Below are 17,605 nucleotides of genomic sequence, written 5' to 3' on the forward strand. Positions count from 1 at the left end.
CAGAAGCACACGAACACATGTATTGCATTGTCTTCATCTTTATCTGCATTTCAAACCACTTTTTTTTTTCTTCTACATGCAACCCATAAGGTTGGAGAATGGGTCAAAAAGAGAAACGAAATACCGCAAACATTTTAGCCATCAGATGGGTTGTACCTTTAAAAGCTCCCAACCCATTATCGTAATGGCTTTTGATTCTGAAAAATGGATGCCCCTGAAGAATTGTCCATTGTGAGGCCACAATTTTATATATACAAGCCTCTTCCTCTGCCCTGCCATGTCAAGGCTTTTCATCTAATGGCTGAAATGGCACTCCTCCACTCTACTTTTCAGGGGGACCATTCAGAAAGTGCCAAAAGGCATCTCACTGCAGTCCCGGTGATTGGTCATGTCATGCCATGCCCGCTGGGTGTGTCATTGAGTTGGCTGTCGAGGGTGGAAGCGCGCACACACAAGAATACAAAAGGGTTGTCTGCTGTTTGTGTGTGCGCGCAGGAGGTACATGTGTTAAAGCATACAGGGTCTGCAGGATCAGGCTGAAGACTTTTGTGCTTTTGTGGCTCAAAGGAAATTAGTTTCTGAGTGGTAAATGATGGCGTCTCTTTTACTCTGCTGCTTAACATGCAAAAATAACATCTTTCCAGTCGTATATTTCCAAAATGAACTGAGAAAATGCCAGAACTAAATACTGGGGCTGTCAAACAATCAGTTGTGTCTTAATCGTGATAAATCGCATCTTTTATCACATGATTAAAATTCTATCATTTTGCATTTCAGAGCTATTTCCTCTTGCTTGACAACACATAACCATCAGTCCGTCTGAACCAGAAGCTAACGTTAGCATGTCTGACATTTAATTATGAAGATATCTGATAAATTATCTATCCGTAGACAAGCTCTGGGTAAGTACTGTTTTTATTTTTCAACTAATTCCATCTTCACCAAAGATGATTCAGTTATTGGATTTAAACACTTTAGGTCTCCCGATATGCCGCTTTATGCAGACCGGAACCGCCCCCCTCTTGCTCCCATAGACATGACCTGCCATGAAGTATCTTGCTCTGCCATGTAAAATCTTAGTAGGAAGTGTCTGTGGCAGCTTGACAACAAGTAAACGTGCGTCAAAGAGTCAAAACATTAGCAGCCAGAGATTCTAGAATGTAGCGTTATGCTCGGTCCTTAATCTCAATGCTGACAGCCCTACTTAATACATCAAGCTGTGAAAAGGAGGTGGCAGGGAAAACACAGAACCAACCCTTATGTACAGAATAATCATGTATGACATATACACAACATATGCGTGTGTATGTGTATTCCCAGTATTTATGTGAGTAAACAAGTATATTCTTCTGTATTTATTTTTGCCTGAATATATGTTTTGACTTCGTATCTTTTTTGATTATTTATTCGAACCTGTTTTTTGTTTTTGTTTTTTTTCAGTCATCCTGTATTATCATCTATCCTACTGCAGTTTGCAACAATGGCTAATATCCATTCCTGTAAATATGGTATAAAGCTCATATTTGAATTGGAGTGAGAGACACGGAATTTTAATGCAAGCAGTACTCTTGAGGGATTTTTTTTCAGGCATGAGAAACTGTGAAAGGCACATAGTGTCAGGGCAGAGACCAGTCAAGTCACATCAGACGTAAAAGGAGCTGACCTGGTACTTTGTGGTGATTTTGATACCTGACTTGATATTATGTGTGTGTGTCTGCAGAACATTAATGACCTGACCCTCTCTCTGCTATGTTAAGACTTTTTTCCCCTACTGATTTTCAATGCTGTCTTAGCAACAAGAAAAGCCAAACAACACTTATCTCCAAGCATAATGTTTACTGTGCAAATAGGTACTAAGTGGACACAAAACTTTATGGTTCCTAGTGTAATATATTTGACTTTATGTTCCTACATTTGTAGATTCTTATTTGGTACACTCTCCTCTCACAGGTAGATGAACAACAGGAATATGAATTATTTCTCCATACTATAGTAGGAAGCAAGTAAGTGAAAACAGTTGTGAAAAAAAAAAAAATCTAAATTATACCCTGCAGATTTGCCTTGACACCAATAATTTCTTCAGAGCAAATCTTCACAGCCATGCACACCACCTCAGGGCATTGCAATGCATTTTGATGTTATTTTACAGGCGCCACTGAACTTGAGCTCGGCTGAGAGAGGCGAATATGTCGACTCCTATTACTTCACAGCATCATCACAGTCACTGTGAGAGCAGCTCACAGATGAAGAATTTCCGTGGGAACTTTCTGAGTCAACACATTAGGTTAATAGATTATTTTTTGTATTTTTTATGATGTGTGAAATGTTTGTGTCACCACATGTTACACAGGTTATAGAGTTAAAAAAAAAAAAGTCAGCTATCATGATGCATAATGATTCTCAGTTTGAACCTTGCTGTTTAAACTTGCCTCATCCATTATAAGTTTTGTTGAGCATTTGTGCAAGTTTCCAAAAATCATCTTATTGTTTGTATTGTTCCAGAGCTTCCCAGCACAGCCTCAGTCCTGTATCCTTGATCACTGAAACGATAATCATAAAAGATATTTCTCTGCTTCCAGCCATCCTCAAGGGTGCTGCCAAGAATTATGCTTACTGCGGCAAGAAGTCGCACTCCGTGCTGATGTGTCAGCCTAAAAAGTAACATCAATAAATCATTACCCAATTATTTTGAGACATTAGTCTGATTACCAACAAGCCAGACCATTGCTGGGAACTTTGCCTCCTGCCTCCTGTCATCCTCAACAAAAGCAGCACATTGTGAGCAAAGGCAGATACCAAGTAATTCTCAACTTTGTTCAAGCCCCTGCATTCCATCTATTCTGCACAGTTGCATCTCAGAGTTTGGGTAGCTCATGCGAAAGCATAGTCACTGCAACAGGGGCTGTGATCTCCTTTGTCTGCCCCTTTAAAGGAATACTGGGATTTTATGGGAATATTGGCTTTATTGCTGAGAATTAGTTGAGAAAATTGACACCACTGTCATATAAGAATGGCTACATAAACCAGCTTCAGTGATTTGGGGGCTGCTGGCAAACTACAGTATGTTACATACTGACCCGTAGAGTCACGCTAAGCTAAGCTAACCAGCTGCTAGCTCTAGCTTCATATTTAGCATACAGTTTTGTGGAAACTTCTTTACAACTCAAAGTGTCCTCCTTCCTTCATGCCTGGTTGTTCCCTCCCTCCCTCTCTTTGTTCATCTCCCTCATTGTCCTGGTCACTTCTCACCCTCATCTCTTATAATCCCCTCACTTTTTCTGGTCCAATGCTCTCATGCTCCTGCCCCCCCCCCCCCCATCACTTTCACTCCCCCCTGCTCCACTTTCTCTGCACCCAAACCTGCTCTGAGTCACTCCACATGTCCATCTCATTGTCTCTCACACACACAGACACACGCCCTCCCCTCCTACCTTCCTACTCCCTAATCAATAATGGATAGAGGCACATAGTGATAGGGCTCCTCTCCTCCTTTTGACCAACTCAGATTTTGCGTGAGAGGTCAACATCTATCAAGACTGTCACGCTGCCGACCCCCGCCGCTGCTGCAACTTAGATTCGGAAGTCTGAATCTGTGTGCATGTGTGAGCGTGTCTGCAAATTTGCAAAAGGGCAGGAACTGCAATTTGAACACCATGTTAGGCCGGGCGCTTTACATTTCTATTCATAACCTCGCTGTGAGACACCACTCATGCACAATATGCAGTTTCATACCAACCCTGCATTACAAAAATCTGAGTAAATGCTACAGTGATTATGCTGAGTTAAATCACTATGCTTACGGCTCAGCAGGTGGTGAGGCAGGGCTAAGACCTGAGCTAATCCTCACAGCGCTATCTCTGCTCAGAAGGAGAAACAGAATATGATTAGTCACTCCTCCTTTTAATTGCAGGTTGTCCACTCAGTTCAACATCCAGTCTATGGCCTCTGGTCACACACACAACTTTAAAACACAGCTATAGTCAGTGTTGTGCAAGTTGACACCTCACACAAGCTAGTCCAAAGTTCAGTTCACAAAGGTTAAAATGAGCTAGTTCATGGCCATAGTTCACAATTTTGAATTTGGGCTTAGTTCACAGTCCGAAAAAAAAAGAACTACTTCACGTTCATTTCTTCCATTTTTTAAAATTCTTTTTTAGTATAACTTCCTCCTACCCATCCATCCCAGCCACAAATCATTGCCACTTCTCAAACTACATGAATTACTGTAAACTACTATACAGTCACAGCAAGAGATTACTTTTAAAAGATAGGAAAAACGAATGAGAGTATATATTTTATGGTGTGAGTTTGACTCAGGTGGAGAAAATTTGCAGTTTTTGGTTCGTGGTCTGACCCTTTCCTTGCGATTTCTTGTGATCATCATTCGCTCTGGTCGGATGCTACATATTAATGTGTCGTTTCAAGTTCTTTACTGATGAGGCTCTTTATTCAGACCAGGTGTTGAGATTTTTTTTCCCGTTGGAATCTGCAATGATTTGTTAACAAAAGTCCTTCAAATGTTCATATGAACTGTCTTCACCAGCAGCAGTAGCTGTGCTGTTTGTATCACTAGCGCTGGACACCGCACTGGACGCATGCCCGGTGCCGTTAACCGTTGCATGCCACTGTAAAGCCAAAACACAGTTCTTCTTCTAGTGTTTTTTTTTTTTGTTTTTTTTTTGGCGGTTGGCAAACAGCTGTTTAGTTCACTACTGCTAAATTCTGTCGCGTGAGTGTCGCTACCTCTCACAAGAGTGAACAATGCTCACATTCACGTGTATTAGTTGCAAACAGATGAGTTGAATGAACATGTTCAATGAACAGCACTTATTTAGTTTTTTTAGTATTTCATGCACAACACTGCGTATAGTGCAGTTCTATCGGATACAAGCAAAAAAAGTCTTAAAACTGAAACTAGCATGGCTCAAAATGTTTTTACTTCACTTTTAATTTATCATTGTAGCCTAAGATTAGATTTTTGCATCAGATAGGCAACTGGAATGTTGAATACATTGTGCTTGATTTAATGAATATACATTACAGGCTATGTTATAACCACTAGGCAGTGACACACACCGCCAGAAAAAATCATCAGAGACAAAATGAGATACATTTTAACTTACATAATCACCTCAAGTCAAGTTTATTATTGCCCTTAATCACAGGTATGGCATGAAATGTCTTTACAAAGCTCAGATTATGAAACAAGTGGGAAAAAAAGCAATCTAAAAGATAGTCATGCATCCCACTTAATTAAATAGATAATACTGAAGAAAAATGCTTCATATACTAAATTATAAGTGTGTGTCTGCATGCATACAGCATGTGTGTGTTGTCAGACTTCGCAGTGTTTTGTAATTGTCTGCCAGTCCTTTTAAATCCGTGAATAATCACCAGCAAAAGAGGACGCGGTTTTGCGACAGAGTTGGACAAATATCTTTAAAGTATTTTTAAACGTCTTTGATGGATTTTATTTATTTCAGATCTCTGTCTGCACAAATCCGTTTACCTTTACATGAACTCTCTGATTCTCATATTGGACATTTTCTTTTTGTTTAGTTTTGTCGTTTGATTGCCTTTTGTTGCTCACCTGTCTGTCCCCCTGTTTCTCTGTCTTTTCCTGCTGTTGTGCCTGTGTATGTGTGAATCTATGTGTGTCAGGTTTGCCCTCTGGAAGCCAGTGTCTACCTGCCACTGGTAGCTTTTGTCCTTTGTAGCTTTGTCCTAGTTGGCTTTGTCCTTTTCGTGCTGTGGGGTCCATGGCAGCACTGTAGTGGAGGCCATGATTAGCTGATACCTGGAATGCAAAGAGTGTGGGGACGGAGCGATGCAGAGTAGGTTTACGACTAAGGTGATCTTAGATAAAGATAAGAGAACAGGATGGGATGACAGAACGTGAAGAGGTATTAATAATCATAGTGAGCAGGAGGTCAGAATAGAGGGGAAGATAAAGATGATGGCAAAGGGCTCATAAAGAAGAAGGGACAAGGAAAGAGGAGAGAATAAAGGAAAGATGTAATAAGAACTAGAGAGAGAATATTACAAAACATAGCAGAATGAAAGAATTGGGGGATATGAAAGAAGAAAGAAAGAACTGAGAGAAGGAAAGTGGAATATTAAGAGACATGATCTGACAAGCAGCGAGAGAAAGCAAGTGAGAAGAGGAGTGATGGAGGAAAAGAGGGACAGAGATAGAAAAGGACAACTGACACACAAAGAAAATAAATAATTCACTTGTTGAATATGGTTAGTATGCTGTCAGAAAAAGAAATCCATGTTTATTTTTAAAGATGTAATTGACCCTCTGTCCTGCTGCTGTATAGAGGAGCAGTGAGAAGAAGCAGCCGGGCCAAGAAACCTTTTGAGGGGAGTTCTTTGATGCAACCCTTCTCACTTCTTCTTCTTTTTTCTTTTTTTTCTTTTCTGTATCATCCGCAATCATTCATCACAACCACTACTCCAGCGGCGCGTGTATCTGCCTGTGTGTCTCTGCAAGTACAGTGTGGGCTTCGGAGCGTGCGCATCCACTGTATGTGAGCGAGTGCCAGTGCGTAAATTTGTGCGTGCAAGCATGACGCGTGACAGGCTGAATAGATATTTCACATTGGGGCAGGCTGTACGCTCCCCCGTGGCAACAAAAATTGGCATGCAGCTCATCTCGAGTGCGTGTGTGTATATATATATGTGTGTCAGAGGAAGACAAAGAGAAACACTTTGAGATCTACAGCTGTGTTGTATGCATGTTGAATCATGCAGTTGGTACGAAGATGGAGCAGGAGAATTTGGGGGGGACATGGTATAGGGTTGTGGTAAAAAAAACAAAAACTAAAGAGGAAAAAGCTTTTTTTTTTTTAGAAAAAGAGGATGAGATGGTGGGTGAATGCAAAATGAAGAGAAGTGGAAGAGCAAGAGTGGTGTAATGAATAGAAATGAAAATGGGGGTGTTACAGTATTACTGCAAAATTGTAGATAACAGTGCCCAGGTTATATTAGGTTAAATCACATTACAAACTTCCATCAAAACCTCATTCATTCAATCTGAGCACTAGGCCAAGCTTCTCTGAGTCAGATAGGTGCAGCGTGTATGTGGCATCTATTCTAGAGGCTCATTGTCATGGCAGCTGTACGCTTTATGTGAGCATATGCATAGAGAAGGGTCTTCACTGCAAGTGTGGCAAGCTGAAGTTATTCTGACCTCACTTTAATCCAGAGGAATGGAACTGAATGGGCTGACGATTAAGTATTTAATTTATAATGTTTATTCAAAAACAGTTTCTTCTGCCGTAAGAGTTTTGATCCACAGACAAGTCATTCAGGTCTGTATTCATTCTTCTCCTGTTCTTGGGAGCTTTTGCAGACGGGAAATAACGTGCAAACCCCTGCTGACAGGGTGAGCAGGTGATGCTGCATGAGAGTTGACAGGTGCTGGCAGTCTCTTTCTCCCACGTACGCCATAGACAGTTTGCAGGGAACACAGCTTGACTCGTTTTGCTGAAGTTTCCAGTTTCGCTTTTGAAGGTGAAAAGAAAATCCCTCTGATGTGAAAGATTGAGCTTGTTGAGAAGTGAATGTAATCAGTATGCATATTGTTTCACTAATACAAGGAAAACTACTGCACCTATTAAAGCCCTGCCCAGGTCTGGTTAAATTATGCTACAGTTGTCATGAATGTTGATGCTAACTGTTTGAAGTATTTTGCTGCCTTGACAAAGCAGGAAATATTTACACACAAAAGCTACTGGGGCATAGCCCTCATACCTTTGTTCAGTCACTGGGTTTGGTCTGTGGCTACGCTAGTGCTAATGATCAACAAGTGGCTGGCTACCCTGGTTGCTGAGGGTTCACAGCCCTGGCCATGACCTTTGCTGCCTCTTGTTCCCCATCTCTCTCCCTTCATTTGCTGTTATCTCTCATCTGTTTCTAATAAATACATTCTGATTATAATGACATAAAATGTCCCCTTTTTGGCTAGAAGCAGTGATTTGACAAGCAGTGATCACAGACCTCATAACAGTAATAAATGAAAAACTGTTCATATTTGGCCGTTCCGAGTGCTGAGTACTGAGGTGCCTTACTGGCAAACACCTTTTCTCACATGCGTGACTTTGTAATGTTGCGTCTTAAGCACAATTGCGAATACGATCTCCTGCTCAAAACCCCATTCGCTGTTAAGATCCAGTGATTGTTTCTTTGCCATTGTCAGACCAGACAAAGTGAGAGGGCTCATCTTTTCACATGAGCAGTGAGGCTGGAGAGCTACACCCCCGTGGCCACTGAACATCTCCAGTAGGCCCTCAAAGGCCCTGAATATGTCCTGTTGTGTTGTTTTAGTTGGCAGCAATAGAGGAACAAGTAAAATGCTGCTGGAAGTCATCTTGATAGATGTATCACACACAGACAAGTAAAATTGCCCGGTTTTCTGCATCTGTGGACTCATTCACTTGAATGGCATGCCATGGGGACTCACTAAGCCTTTCAAACAATTGCCTCTCAACATCCTCTGCAATTTCATCTATTCTCCTCCACTGTGTTTGCAGAGAGGGCAGTGTGCCCAGCCTTGTTAGCTGCCATTTCCCCAAAATGTTTCAAGTATTCATCCTTTGCTGGTGGAAGAATTAACTTCTCCCTGATGTTAAAAGGCAGCTTTTGTTTTGGCAAATTAGCTGGCCACCAAATGAGGCTAACCCAGCGTCATTGAGCGAGGATCCATTTCCACATTTGCCTCTTTGCATCTTTTGCACCTTTTTCCCTCTAAACATACTTTATTGGTTTGTCTTTAAGAGCAGATTGTTGTGAATCTGAATCAAAGTTACTTGGATGATGATGATATAACCATGTGATTGAGAGGTGCTATAACAGAAAAGAGGAAGATGGTGTAGAAGGGCATGTATGTATGCCTTTATATATGGAAGGGATTGTGTATGGATAAGAGGGAAAGAGAAAGGAGGGAAGAGATGAAGAAGATCTTTGTAAGGGGATTGTGAAAAGATAGGAAAAGAGATGAAAATGTATTAACTTCAAGTACAGGATAAAGAGAGAGAGAGAGAGAGAGAGAGAAAGAATTTGAGGTGGTGAAATCACTATGCGCTTGCAAATGGACAAATAAACTAGGAGCAGGGTGAGATGGCAGTGTAGAATAGAATAGAAAGTGGCTGGATGATATGGGATTGTAAGGTGTAGGGTAGTAGTGAGGAATGAAGATACTGCACCTGAAAGAGATTTGTGCTGATCTATACTCACCAAGCGCTTTATTAGGAACACCACACGAATACTGGGTAGGGCCTCTGTTTGCCCTCAGAACAGCCTCAATTCTTCGTGGCACTGATTCCACAAGATGTTGGAAACATTCTTTTTGGATTCTGGTCTATTTTTGACATGTTTGTATCACATCATTTCTGCAGATTTGTCAGCTGCACATTTCTGCTGCCAGTCTCCTGTTCTACCACATCCCAGTGGTGTTGTACGGGATTTGGTAACTTGGGAGATCACTTGAGTTCACTGATCTCATTAATATTCATGAAACCAGTTTCCAGACTGGAGGTAGCCAGAAGATGGTAAATTGTGACCATAAAGGGCTGCACAATAGTCAGCAACAATATACAGACATGTTGTGGCGTTCAAACCATGATTGATTGGTATTAAGGGCCAAGAAAACATTCCCCACACCATTACACCACCAGCAGCAGCCTGGACTGTTGACACAAGGCAGTTTGGATTCATGTTGTTGGTGCCAAATTGTGACCTTACCATCTGTGTGCCTCAGCAGAAACCCAGATTCATCAGACGTGGCTTCATTTTTCCAGTCTTCAGCTGTCCAGTTTTGGTGAGCCTGTGCCCACTGCAGCCTCAGATTTCTGTTCTTGGCTGACAGGAGTGGAACCCGACGTGGTCCTCTGCTGTTGTAGCCCATCCACCTCAAGGTTTTCTGCTCACTACAGCTGTAAAGAGTGGTGATCTGAGTTACCACAGGCTTTCTTTTAGCTAGCTCCAACCAGTCTGGTTATTCTCCTCCGACCTCTCTCATCAGCAAGGCGGTTCCATCTGCAGAACCGCTGCTCACTAGATGTTTTCTGTTTTTTGCTCCACCCTGAGTGAAAACTGTGTGTGTGAAAATCCCAGGAGATCATAGTGCCACAGTCAAAGTCACTCTCTGATATTTGATGTGATCATTAACTGAAGCTCCACCGTTAGAGAAGCAACACCTTATAATTTTCTGTAAGGAAAATCCCTGCCCCTCCGTTCTCGAGGTGCTGCTCTGTGTGCAGTAGTCGTCCCCCTGAAATCTCATCTCCTTAGAAAGAGGCAAGTTAACCACAGTCCTCTAATGGGGAATAATGCAGACTCCCACTACAACTGTCTTGAAACATAAGCTGTTATCATGCGGATTGTTTTAATATACCCACTTCCATGTGGCTTTTCCTTGTGTTTGATGCTAATTGCATTTAATCAGTCAGTACAAATGATAATTATCAATCAATAATTAAATACAAGTAATACACTCTGAATGCTACAATAAATATTATAAGGCACTAATGAATTGTGAAATATCAGCACAAAATGCAAAAAGTGGGTAATGAGCCGACCTTGCTTGCTTGCTGAGCTCAGCAGCAAGACTTTAAAAACTTAAAGTTGCTGTAGCTGTGGGTGCATACACACATTTTCTGACAGATGTACAGCAGTGTGTGTTTATATGTGGTTCTGCTGTGCGTCTGTGTGCTGTGTGTGTGTGTGTGTGTGTGTGAATGTATACGACGGCCTCAAGTGGTAATAGCTCATTTTCACACTACTGAGATAATTTACCGACACAGCCATAATTGTTCAATTGGTGGCAATTATAAATGATAGTGCACTGCTGACAGCATATATTAATGTCAACAGAGAAATGCTAATTGACAATGAAATCCTCCATTTTGCCTATAATGTGTGCTTTTGTAGTTGACGGCATGTTGTGTTGCATTAAAAAGAAAAGAGCTTTAAATAGGACAGCATAGACTGGCAAATCACAGTTATCAGTAATTAGTAATGATGGCGGCTGAGCTCAAGTAGGCATCTGTTGCTATTACAGAAAGCCCCTCGCACATACCCTGAATTAAATGTTGTCCATGTATCTGACCTCATCCCTGACATATGCAAATGAAAGACTATTTCACTGCAATTCACACAACAATATCATTCAATTATGACTTTCTAATTATTGATTAGGATAAACAGATAACTAACCTTGACAGCTGACTGAGCTTGACTGAATTATTTTGTGAATACTGCTCTTGCTCTAAATGCTTTTACTAATTATATTTCAATCCTGGTAAATAATTTACTGATCAGCATCTCCAAGGCTCATATTGCATCAAGTTGCTTAAATCGAAATAATATACTATAATATATAATCTACTAAATACTGACACACTTCATGTCAAAGATACAGTAATAAAAAATCCTTTATATGTAATTTCAGTTTAACATTCCACACATTTTGCAAGCATATCATTTTTTTTCCAAGAAACACCAAGAAACCAATATTTTGCTAGTTAATCCAACTAATGATGTCATTCTTATGTGTTTCTGTGTTGAACAACTTTATGATCTATAAGCTAGCAAACTGGTTCTATTGAATATATTCAGGTTCAACCTTCTCATCATAAACATATTAGGTTGGCTTGAACCTTTGCAAGCCCAGCTCAGTGTTTCTGTCCATGAAAAAAAAAAATGGCTTCCAGTATTACTATAGATGGACCAGTGTTATAAGATCTTGGTCCAAACTACCTTTTTGGAACACCACTGGAGATAGCAACTAATGGCCTCAGATGTGCAGCTTTATGGCTGGTGATAAACACAATGACAAAGACCAGCTATTAGAGTTACCCCTAACAAAACTAACCTACCTGCTGTTATCACGGATATTGGTTGGTGTGCGTCGCAGTCTGTTATCATCAACACTAAATTTACTGTTTGCTATGACCTTGAAAGGAGGATTTTATCAGTGCAGTCTTGTATATAAACATAGGATGGAGGCATTCATGCAGCAATGTTACACTAATCAAGTGGGCATCACAGTTTCTGAGCAATTTTATAAAACAAAAAAGGTCATAGGTCAGATATAAAATAAAATAGGAACCACGACACATAGTTTGCACTCTACAACACAAATCCAACACTAATACCTTTTAACAGCCACTCCACACCACTGAACTGTTGCTCAGTGTCACAATGTCTTCAGACTCCAGTGGATCACAATGTTTGATGCATCCAGAGGAGTGTTTTTTTTTTTTTTGTTCTCTATTAACAAAAGTAATGTACAACCATCAGTATATTACACATCAGAATTGATACAGTTACTACAACTAAACTCTTGCAAAAACATGACAGAATTTATATTAAAAAATACTGTAAATAGAAAAGAAATGACAAATATGTAAGTAAATAAGTAAATAAATAAGATGCCACGGAGACTTTATGTAATGTTTGGCATTGACATTTCAATTTCCTTCAGACGCTGTTGACCTTAGATGTGCAGCTTTACTGAAACATAAAACAGAAAACTTTGTCTGGCTGCGTCTGCATTTTCAAAATAGTTTAACATGCAGGAGAATGGGGGCAGCAGGAGTCCTCCAATTAAAGCATTTTTGAGCAATGTGCTGGGAAGGCTTGTAAATACACACACACAAAAAACACCTAAACAGAATGGAAATGCTCTGACTGTCTTTTTTTTTTGGAGGAGAATGTGAAAAAATTTGAGGAAAATCAGCAAGGGACAATGGGTCTCTCACCGGCGCAGTGGGAAATCAGTGCATCTGTTGCCTGATACACACATTTCTGCGCCTTGCTGCTTGTTAAATTTCTGAAGTACACGCTCACACCAGATACACTTGCAAATGGGATTTGTATTTGTGTTGTCAGAGCAGTGGTGGCACAACTTGAGGTTGGGTGTTTATAGTCTTGTAAAAGGGAACTGCAGGAGAAATGTGGCTGTTTTCTGACTGGGTTGTAGTGAAGCAGGGCATAAAGGAAGTAGGAATAATAGTGAGAAAGGATGGGGCAAGCCTGCATAGTCTGAACTTGTCACTTGTCACTGCATAGTCTGAACTTGTCACTTGTCACTGTGTGCACTCTGCAGTGCACACAGCCATAAATGTGCAAACAGCAAATGAAGCACGAATACACATGAATGAACACAACAGTGAAGGTGAATATTGGAGGGTTGGGACTAGTTTGAACTTCTCACTGGTCAAAGGTTTAGTGAGAGAATACACACACACACACACACCCCTACCTCTGCATCAACTCTACTACTATGAGCCATAGGCAGCTCTGAAGGCCAATTTCCAATGTAAATTAGCTGTCTCCACACTGAACATGTCTGAAATGCCATTATTCATGCAGATATTGTGAAATCAGCCATTAGCGGCAGAAACCTCATGAAAGGTTGTTAGGGTCTGGACTGGAATTCTAATTATAACAGTTTCACTGCTGAAGCAAGGGGCAGGGACTTCAGTAGCCAGCGGTGACCAACTAGCAATTATAATAAACATCTTGAATCTGTTCACTGCACTATACTCTCTCCCTGTGTGTGTCTGTGTCTGCTTTGTGTAAGCTTTCCATACAGTGAGGATACACACATGTTCGACCCAGCTTAAGGATGTATGTATGTTCAAGGCTGTCTTTGCAGAAAATAAAATATTATGGACTGTTTGATTTGATACTCTATCAAAAAGCACCAGAAAATATATAGGTAAGGCAGGCCACTTTAAAAACGTTGCCCAGCTCACAGCTGTGTCATTTGGCTCGTGAGTCTGAGTGTAAGGAGTCTGTGACACACGGAGAGGCTGCATTTTGTGATTGTGCTATCACAACTTAGCATTGGGCAGATTGCACAATGGTGACTTAAAATAAATCATTCATTTGACACAAACATTGCAGTGTTGTGTATAAATGAAAGAAACTGCAATATATTGGAGTATAAAAAGGCTTTTCTCATACTTTGTTGTTCAAGTCCTGGGATGCACCCTCACCCTATTAAACCCTTTTGAAATGTCCAGTTTGGTGAATTGTAGCGCTCACGATTGGCAGTAGCAGACGTCAGCACAAGTTAAAATCTGTAATCCAAGTGGAAGAACTAATATAGGAGAAATACTCACTTCACCGTGTTATATTATCCTATAATTCATATTAGTGGGTTGTAATTACTGATGCAGTAATGTATATACAGTACTTTGGGGGTGATGGAGCAATTTGGACTATAGTGCTTTGTATGTGGTTAAGTGGTTGAAACTATGCCAATGCATCGCATTTGATAGGCTGATCATATATTTGGATGGAAACAATCTAAAAACTAGTTATTGTAGTTTTCAAATGAATGTGCTGGAGTAAAAGGAGGTGGAATGAAATGAAATGGAAACACTAAAGTGCATGAACACAGGTATAGTGAAAAAAAACGAAACAACTTTTTCACCACTGGAGGCTACTATGACATATTTTTTGCATCTGTTTCCTCTGAAGATGACAGAGGTAATGTGTGTGTGAGCACTTAACAGTGCAAGTTCACACCAGGGATTATAGGATATAATCGGTTGGCGAGCTGCTGCAGAGACAGTCTGGCTTGAGTGTGTGTGTCCGTGTGTGTGTGTGCATTTGGACCACTATTCTAAATATGTCCACTCATCTCCAGTGTCACCAGAAGCCCCGGGCTCACACCATGACGTTAATAGTTTGACAGGCCCTACTGCTTGTCTCGCATTCCCTCCCTCCATCTGCTCCTCCTTTTCTTCTTCCCTCTGGCTCTACCCCTCTCTCCGTCTTTCTATCACTTTGTGTCACTCTCTCTCTCTCTCTCTCTCCCCTCTTTTTCACTGTTTCTATATATCTTTGGACAAATGTGGGCTGTTCCACCTGCTTGGAAAAAAAACTTTAAAAAGAAAAGAAAAAGTCTAGACCTTTTTTTTCTCTCTAAGTTTTAAGCAGGTGGGAAAACACTGGCAAAGTGTTCCACTGTATAATGTTTATATTCTGTGTATTTTCTTAGTGTCAGTTCATTTCTCACCCACTCTTGAACACTTTGTCTTTGCTAGCATAGGGTGTGTGAGGGATGGGTATGTTTACAAGTACTCATAAAAAAATAATATACTTTTCCCAGACCTTTCCCAATACTGTCCATTAAGTGCCTTACTATCCATGCAGAGCAATACCTTTAATTGTTAACATACTGCAGGTGTAATAAGGTAGAAATAACTACCATCCCCCCTTCCTCCACTCTTAAAGGGTGGAGGGTAAAGCTCTTCACACAGTCTTACATGCCTGGTCTGAGTAATGGTGATGGTAATGACAACCTGGAGTGGCGTTCAACTGCCCGCATTCCACTCACCATTAAGTCAACTGCAGGCTAGTGGTGCACCAGGCCACTTTTTCCAGTTTCCATTCAAATTAAACCAGTCCCTAAGTCATCCTCCGGCGGTCCTGAGCTCACTGGCGGCCAGTTATTTTAATTATGATGGCTTTACTTTCCCTGTTGTGACACAAAGTCACAGCTGTCTGACGTAGTGGACACAGAGGCAGGAGCGCAACACTCCTGCGCATCTTTGCCATCCAGGACATCAGCAGAATGCCATGGATTACCCCTGGTGGAGGCATGACTGTGTTGCAGTTCAGCCTGGACTGAACAGACGCAAGGCTTGGGCCGTCATTCAACCCCAAATGGGGCCATACCTCTGCCTCTTATTTGGGCCGCATCTCTGCCAATGAAAATATGCTGCCTTAGCACCAAGAGATGTGTTTGGCTGCAAGTCAGGCTCCTCGCCGGGCTGGTGATTTATGCTGCAGAGAAGCGTGTTTCCTCAGAAGCTCTGATTCCTCTCGATGAGCTATGATCACACACATCACCATTATGTGATGTACGCGCACATCACATAATGGTCAGAGGAGTGAGCTGAGCGACAAGTCAAGAGGAAGTCTGTTCCTCTGGAATGAGCAATGATCAAGAGGCCTACAAACACGCTCACAGGCACACACATTCGCACTGTGAGCTGTTTGATGAGTTATAATGATGAGTGAGGGTGTGACAGATTGAGCCTTCATTCCAAGTTTGTCCGCAGTGTGAATAATGGCTCTGGAAGTTATCCTGGCTTCCAGTTTTCTTGTTTTTCATTTCCCTTGCTTCTGTCCTGATAGTTTTTACTGATTTTTAATCTGTCTCCCTCCCAATCCAGTGATTTAATGCTGTATTTGTATGTTTTTGTGTGAAAGAAAGAGACCTTTACCTAAATAAAAGAAAATGTATAGAACCTAATAAGTGATTAGAAAAAAGATGAAAGAACTAAAATGCACTGTTGTAGAAAGAGTAATCTACAAGTGTGAATTCTTTTTGAATGTCTTTTTTCACTCATTGATGACTATGTAGCTATGGAATCCTATAGCAGCTGTACTTAAATGTAATTTCTAAGATATAGAGGACAGAAAACACACACTGACTAAATCAAGAAAAACTTCATTGGAATGTTATTTATTAGAGAGATTTATTCATTTATGTACAACCCCGTTCCTGAAAAGTTGGGACATCGATTAAGACACATTTGGTCGTTCATGGTAACATTCCCACTGGTTAGATTTTAAAATCATTGTCTTTTATTGCAAATAGGCAAATTATCTGGAAGTAAATTTGGATTTGATTATAAGACCAGAAAAGTAGAATATGCATTTAAATTATCACTGAAATGGGCCCCAGTGGCATTTTGTAGAAGCAGATATACACACTTTTATTGATCTAGCATGATTGACTGACTGGGAAAGTTACAGTATTTCACTCCAAAAAGGTCAGATAAAAATGTTATTTACAAGTGATCAAGATGGATTCTTCTAATTAACTAGAAACTGTAATGAACTTTTTACACAATTACACTTAATACTACCACTACTACTACTACTACTACTGATAATAATAATAATGATGGTGATGAATAATAATAACACAGTATATAAACACTTGCAAATATAATTTCAAATTTATCATTCTACAGCTTCATGTTAAATAACCTTTGGAAATGTCAGATTATTCCTGACAACTGATTTCAAGAGACATCCATTAAGCATCAGCAAAAGAAAATCTAAAACATTTTGTTGCTTATTTCGTTTCCAAGATCATGCATCAACCCACACTTCGTCAAAAAGTTTTATAACTACAGACTATTTTTTCATGAATGAAATCTCCTCCTCACAAAGAAAAGGGAGCTGGAGCCAACAGTTTTCATCACTCCACTTGTAGTCTGTATTGCTGATGGCACCACAGTGGTTAGACATGGGCATCTCAGGCTGTCTGCCGTTCCTCCAATTGCTGTAGGTCACTGTCCTGTTACGCCAAATCCAGAACCCAAAGACACGACTCTGCCTCAGTCCGATCCAGAATGAACCGTTAACACCAGCGTAAGATAACCATTGTTTGACAGCGTCCTGATCCTGTTCATCCTCAATCTGCAGCAGGCCTGTATGGTTAACCTCGCAGTACTGAAAGGCCTCTTCCCAAGTTAAACTTTGGTTGATGACTTTGATTCTCACATGGCCTGAAGAGCAGATTTTCAGGTGATAACATACAGTAAGTTTAAACCACATCATTCATACA

General features: G+C 40.6%; 2 protein-coding genes across 3 annotated transcripts in view; one reads left to right on the forward strand and one right to left on the reverse strand.

The window, feature by feature from the left end:
• grm8a (glutamate receptor, metabotropic 8a) overlaps positions 1-17,605 on the forward strand; it is a 294,574-nt gene that overhangs the window by 230,175 nt on the left and 46,794 nt on the right. The gene's annotated exons all lie outside the window — the stretch shown is intronic.
• LOC139635290 (C-type lectin BfL-1) overlaps positions 16,452-17,605 on the reverse strand; it is a 3,859-nt gene continuing 2,705 nt past the window's right edge. The window contains exon 3 of the mRNA XM_071502458.1: positions 16,452-17,546. Coding sequence (XP_071358559.1) covers positions 17,173-17,546 — 374 coding nt within the window. The 3' untranslated portion in view covers positions 16,452-17,172. The remainder of the gene's footprint in view (positions 17,547-17,605) is intronic.

Source organism: Trachinotus anak, unplaced genomic scaffold (genome assembly GCF_046630095.1).
Source record: "Trachinotus anak isolate AG129_WGS33_773 ecotype Australia unplaced genomic scaffold, CSIRO_AGI_Tana_v1 ptg000018l, whole genome shotgun sequence".
Classification (NCBI taxonomy): domain Eukaryota; kingdom Metazoa; phylum Chordata; class Actinopteri; order Carangiformes; family Carangidae; genus Trachinotus; species Trachinotus anak.